Below are 6,000 nucleotides of genomic sequence, written 5' to 3'. Positions count from 1 at the left end.
CCTGTGTTCAAATATATATGGACCTAACTGTATACACTATTTGAAGCATTTTGTTATATATATTTGCTTGATAAGTGCAACAAAATCTGTTGAGCTGTCCTGTGTCCTTGGCATTGTACAGATCTACATTTTGTGCACACAACTGCCTTAATAAAATGACCATCCTCCCATCTCATTAGCAACTGCCATATACATCATACACTCCTATACATTAGAGCCCCCCCAGTCACACAGTCCCCCATCACATCAAAGCCCTACCTATTGGCTCCAGCAACACAGCAGAGGGTGGGATGTGGAACAGGTCTAGTGGAGATGGACTTTGCCATCTTCTGAATGCTGGGGGACAGGCTTACATACCTCCTGCCCTGGATCAGCGTAAAAAAAAAAATGTCTAAAGAGGTTTACGTATAAAACCACATTTATTACCAATATATGTAAATAAGTACAATCAAGAAAGAAAGATCCCAGATTTCAAGTATTTTGACAAGAGTTCGATGGATTACATGGTTGCCTAAAATAGAGATGGACATAGAAATGTTATAAATGGCAAAATAAAAAGGATGCAAGCAAACATTAAAATGTATGTAACCCACAACAGTGAGCCTCTCTTATCTGCATTCTTTTGGTCATTTGGAAAGTACTGTAGTAGTACAGTAAAAGACAACTTGGTAAGGTTGACATTATTCAGTCCACTAAAATGGAGCTGTGTGCATTTGTGACAGATTAACAGGCATTTATACTCACCTAGGTGGATGCAGCATTGATCCGAAGCTGCATCTGTCCCGATGGCCCTGTAGTGGGAACTGAGCAATCAAGCGCCGCTGATCGCTCAATTCTCCTCCTCTGCTCTGAGCAGAGACTGTCAATCAGCGGTTCTCTGCTCTGCCCTCCCCGCGCTCACTGGAGCACTGGGCTGTGGAGGGGGAGGGAGGGGTTGGCTCTGCCTCTTGGTGGATCGCTGAGAGGTTGAGCCAGGTGCCGATCCACGTTTCCGGGTGGATCCCAACCCTATGGTCGGGATCTTTCCAGAGCCTGATGTGACATCAGCCAACAGCAGGCTTCAGAATGAACTGCACTTCTGTGATGCACAGGAGAAGTATAGCCAAAAAAAGCTTTGCTTATACTTCTTTAACCACTTTCCGACCAGCCGCCGCAGTTAAACTGCGGCAGGTTGGCTCGGCTGTGCAATTCGTTGTAGGTGTACGCTCCCTCCCATTGGCTAGAGGGGGAGCCAAATCAGCGGTAACAGACGTGTAAACAAGGCAAAACTCTGTTCTGACAGGGGAAATCACACAGATCCCGTCTTTCTGCTATGCAGGAAGATGGATCTGTGTGTTGTCCCAGTGAGCCCCTCCCCCATACAGTTAGAACACACAGTGAGGGAACACAGTTAACCCCTTGATTGCCCCTAATGTTAACCCCTTCCCTGGCAGTGTCATTAGCACGACCGTGCATATTTTTAGCATGGATTACTGTAGTAATGTCATTTGTTCCCAAAAAAAGTGTCAAAAAGGTCAGTTAGGTGTACGATCTGTCTGCCACAATGCCGCAGTCTAACTAAAAATCACTGATCGCCGCCATTACTTGGAAAAAAAAAAAAAAAAATCATAAAAATGCCATAAATCTACCCCCTATTTTGTAAACACGATAACTTTTGCACAAACCAATCAATATTCAATATAACGCTTATTGCGCTTATTGCGTTTTTTTTACCAAAAATATGTAGCAGAATACATACTGGTCTTAATTGAAGAATACATTTTGTTTTTTTTTCCTTTTTTTTTTTGTCAGTTAAAGCGACGCAGTGCCATATCGCAAAAAAAAAAAAAATGGCCTGGTCATTAAGGGGATAAATCCTTCCGTAGCTGAAGTGGTTAAATATGTTTTTGTAAATCTGAAGCATACACAGACCTGATAGGCAGCCTAGGGCCAAGTGAAGGCGCTTGCATGGCAGGCTGACAATGTTGCAGACAATTGCAAGCTAGTGATAAAGCATTTTCAACCTGCAATAGGAAACGCTGTTACTGGTAGGATCTCCAAGTTTGCAACAGGTTCACAAAAAATGATTTCCCTAAGGAAAATGTACACATTGAGGCATAATGGCAAACATGCTGAAAAAACAGATATTTGGTTTACATCCTTTTTTAATTTCAAAACCAAAAAAAAAAAAAAAAGTTGCATTGCGATGCTCTGCAGAGCATAACAATTACATACAAGTTAAAAAAAAAAAAAAAGCAAACAATGCAGTGCATATTAAAAAACAAATTGCAGTATTCATTAACAATGCACACCAGAATTGAAGTGTTCACACTCAAAAAGTTAAAAATACCAGTACGCATCAGCCCGGGGAAAAAGTAACTAAATAATTTAAAATTGCTGTTGCAGTTTAAAGGGTCCCAGCCTAATAAAAATGATAATCCTAAGGAGAGTATGAAATGTAGGATCTAAATGTAACATGTATTGCATTGTATTGCCACATTCTGCTGCAAGTAGATTCATCATGTCAGCCACTGTCTTCAGTGAATACATAATTGACATCCTAGAGTCGATATACAAAAACTGGAGAGTGCAAAATCTGGCACAGCTCTGCATAGAAACCAATTAGCTTCCCATTTTTATTTGTCTATACTTATTTGAACAAGCAGAATTTAGAGGCCGATTAACTCCCATCCACAGCTGCACCAGATTCTGCACTTTCCAGTTTTAGTTAAACAGTAAATCGGTAAATTAGTAAATCAAATCAATGTCTCATCAAAATTATGTCAGCCTCAGATTTCTGTTAAATGTATATTTAAAACTTCTGTGTATTCTGCCCCTACAAAGTCCTCTTCCAAAAAAGGTCTAAGTGCTTCTTACCTAGAACATACATGGCACAATCTATCAGGATTGTCACAACGTTTATAAAAATGCTATTGACATGACATATTTTTACCACATGTCCATAACAACCCATGCAATCCTACGTTCAGAAATTACATTATGTGTAATAAAATTGAATGACACAGGGGAAAAAGTACTGAACACATGCAGAAAGGGAGGTGCAAAAAAGGCATGGACATCCAAGACACCAGCTGATATCTATTAGTAATTAGAAAGCAATCCTGCCCCTTGTCAGTGCAAATTTATATCAGATGGTTCAGCCTTGACCGATGGCCAATAAAAATTTGTCTCATTACCAAGGTGTCACACAAGAAACATCTCATGATGCGTAAAAAGCAAAGAGCTCTCTCAAGACCATTGCAACCTTATCGTTGCAAAGTATACTGATGACATTGGTTACAGAAGAATTTCTAAACTTCTGAATGTTCCAGTGAGCATTGTTGGGGCCATAATCCGTAAGCAAAAAGAACATTTCACCATAAACCGGTCCCAACCAGGTGCTCCTTGCAAGATTTCTGACAGAGGAGTGAAAAAAAATTAAGAGTTGTCCAAGAGCCAAGGATTACTTGTGGAGAGGATCAGAAAGACTTGGCATTAGCATGCCCTCAACCGCCATGGCCTGTTTGCACGCTCACTACGGAAGACTCCATTGCTGAAGAAAAAGCATGTTGAAGCTTGTTTAAAAAGTTTGCTGCACAATATTTAGACAAGCCTGTGAAATACTTGGAGAAGACAGTCTGGTCAGATGAATCTTTGGATGCCATAATACACACCGTGTTTGGAGGTCAAATGGCACGGCACATCACCCCAAAAACACCATATCAACAGTGAAGTTTGGAGGGGGGAACATCATGGTGTGGCGCTGTTTTTCAGCATACAGTACTGGCAAACTTCAATGTCATTGAAGGAAGGATGAATGGAAAAATGTACGAAGACATTCTTGATAAAAATCTGCTGCCGTCTACCAAGATGATGGAGATGAAATGAGCTTGGACATTTCAGCAAGACAATGATCCCAACACACAAAGCCAAGGAAACTCAATTGGTTTCAAAGAAATAAAATAAAGCTGCTAGAATGGCCAAGCCAATCACCTGACCTGAATCCAATAGAAAATCTATGGAAAGAACTAAAGATCAGAGTTCATAGAAGAGGCCCACGGAACCTTCAAGATATGAAGACTGTGTGGAAGAATGGGCCAAAATCACACCCGAGCAATGCATGTGACTAGTTTCTCCATACAGGGAACGTCTTGAAGCCGTCATCACCAACAAAGTATTTGGTAGCAAGTATTAAATAAAATTTCAGTTGATGTGTTCAATACTCTTTCCCTGTGTCATTCCATTTTATTACACATAACCTAAATTTCTGAACTTACACTATATTACCATATTGTGACGCCTGCCTTTACACGCACATGAAATTTAATGGTGTCTTAGTCTGTAGGGTTTAATATCAAGTTGGCCCACCCTTTGCAGCTATAACAGCTTCAACTCTTCTGGGAAGGCTGTGCACAAAGTTTAGTAGTGTGTCTTTGTGAATGTTTGACCATTCTTCCAGAAGCGCATTTGTGAGGTCAGGCACTGATGTGGACGAGAAGGCCTGGCTCGCAGTCTCCGCTCGAATTCATCCCAAGGTTGTTCTATAGCATTGAGGTCAGGACTCTGTGCAGGCCAGTCAAGTTCCTCCACCCCAAACTTGCTCATCCATGTCTTTATGTACCTTGCTTTGAGCACTGGTGCGCAGTCATGTTGGAACAGGAAGGGGCCATCTACAAACTGTCCTGACAAAGTTGGGATCATGAAATTGTCCAAAAGATCTTGGTATGCTGTGCGTTAAGAGTTCCCTTTACTGGAACTGAGGGGTCAAGCCCAACCCCTGAAAACCAACTCCTACACCAAAATCCACCCTCCACCAAATGATTTGAATCAGTGCAGAAAGCAAGGTCCATAAAGGACACGGATGGGCGAGTTTGGGGTAGAGGAACTTGACTGGCCTGCACAGAGTCCTGACCTCAAGCCAATAGAAAACCCTTAAGAAGAATTAGAGTGGAGACTGTGAGCCAGGCCTTCTCGTCCACATCAGTGCCTAACCTCACAAATGCGCTTCTGGAAAAATGGTCAAACATTCCCAAAGACATACTCATAGACCTTGTGGACAGCCTTCCCAGAGGGGTTGAAGCTGTTGTAGCTGCAAAGGGTGGGCCAACTCAAATATTGAACCCTTTGGACTAAGACTGGGATGCCATTAAAGTTCATGTGTGTGTGTGTAAAAGCAGGCATCCCAATACTTTTGGTAATATAGTGTATTTTTCTTGGTTTCTTTGCATGTATGGATTGCATGGTTTGTTATCAACATGTGGTGTCACGTCATGTTAAAAACACCTTTAGAAATACATTTACCTAGAAAAATGGTGACATGTTCAATACTTATTTTACCCGCTGTATGTGCAACAATTTTCCTACTTTTATGGTAACGCTGCAAGTAGGTAATTCGGGCGCTCAAAAAAAAAACCTTGTTCCAAGACTGATGAAATCTATATATTCACATCCAAGGAGAGGACACTCACTGCAGAGCTTTGCAAACTCATACTTTGGGGGTACTATTCTGGATGAAATATTCTGACATTTCCTTTAGTGCTCTGTATCGATGAGAAATGCTGTTCTTCACTTCCTTTGGAAGTTCTGCATACCTGCAAGCGAAAGGTTAACATTTGTTTAAAGCAAAAAAATAAAAAAATAAAAATTCTGATATATCTATCTCAGTTAAAAGTTTATGCAGAAAGAAAACATGTAAAAAATAAATAAATATATATATTATTGTTTAATACAAAAGAAACAAAATCCTCAATTGTGTTATAAGAACTCTGGTTGAAGCTCCCGGTTCCCGTGTCTCCGATATAAACTGACCATGGTAATCATGACTGCTGATCCATAATACCGTGGTCAGTTTATGGGACTCATCCCGCAGTCTCTCCTCTCTCCCCCTCCCTGCCTGCCTGTCAGCTCGGGAGTCTGTATGTGATCCATCTCCTCCCCGCCCGCAGCTATAGCTGTAAATTTACTACTGAGAAATCCTGTAATCCCCTCTCTTACAGAAAATATAATGTGCAGCATCTGTGT

The 6,000-nt window shown here is 41.1% G+C and overlaps 1 protein-coding gene across 2 annotated transcripts in view; it reads right to left on the bottom strand.

The window, feature by feature from the left end:
- Positions 1–400: 400 nt before the first annotated feature.
- The window catches only part of ITPA (inosine triphosphatase), a 30,515-nt gene continuing 24,915 nt past the window's right edge, over positions 401–6,000 (bottom strand). Inside the window, exons 8-10 of one of the 2 annotated variants that reach the window (XR_012235334.1) lie at positions 5,448–5,570; positions 1,912–2,003; positions 401–511 (exon numbers count right to left, since the gene is read on the bottom strand). Coding sequence is in view for 1 of the 2 variants with exons in the window: in XM_073593231.1 (XP_073449332.1) it covers positions 5,465–5,570 (106 nt within the window). In the remaining variant the exon portion in view is untranslated. The remainder of the gene's footprint in view (positions 512–1,911; positions 2,004–5,447; positions 5,571–6,000) is intronic. The other variant, XM_073593231.1, reaches the window with a different exon arrangement.

The sequence above is a fragment of the Aquarana catesbeiana genome, linkage group LG07, assembly GCF_042186555.1.
Source record: "Aquarana catesbeiana isolate 2022-GZ linkage group LG07, ASM4218655v1, whole genome shotgun sequence".
Lineage (NCBI taxonomy): Eukaryota > Metazoa > Chordata > Amphibia > Anura > Ranidae > Aquarana > Aquarana catesbeiana.
This window is presented reverse-complemented; position numbering and strand designations above follow the sequence as displayed.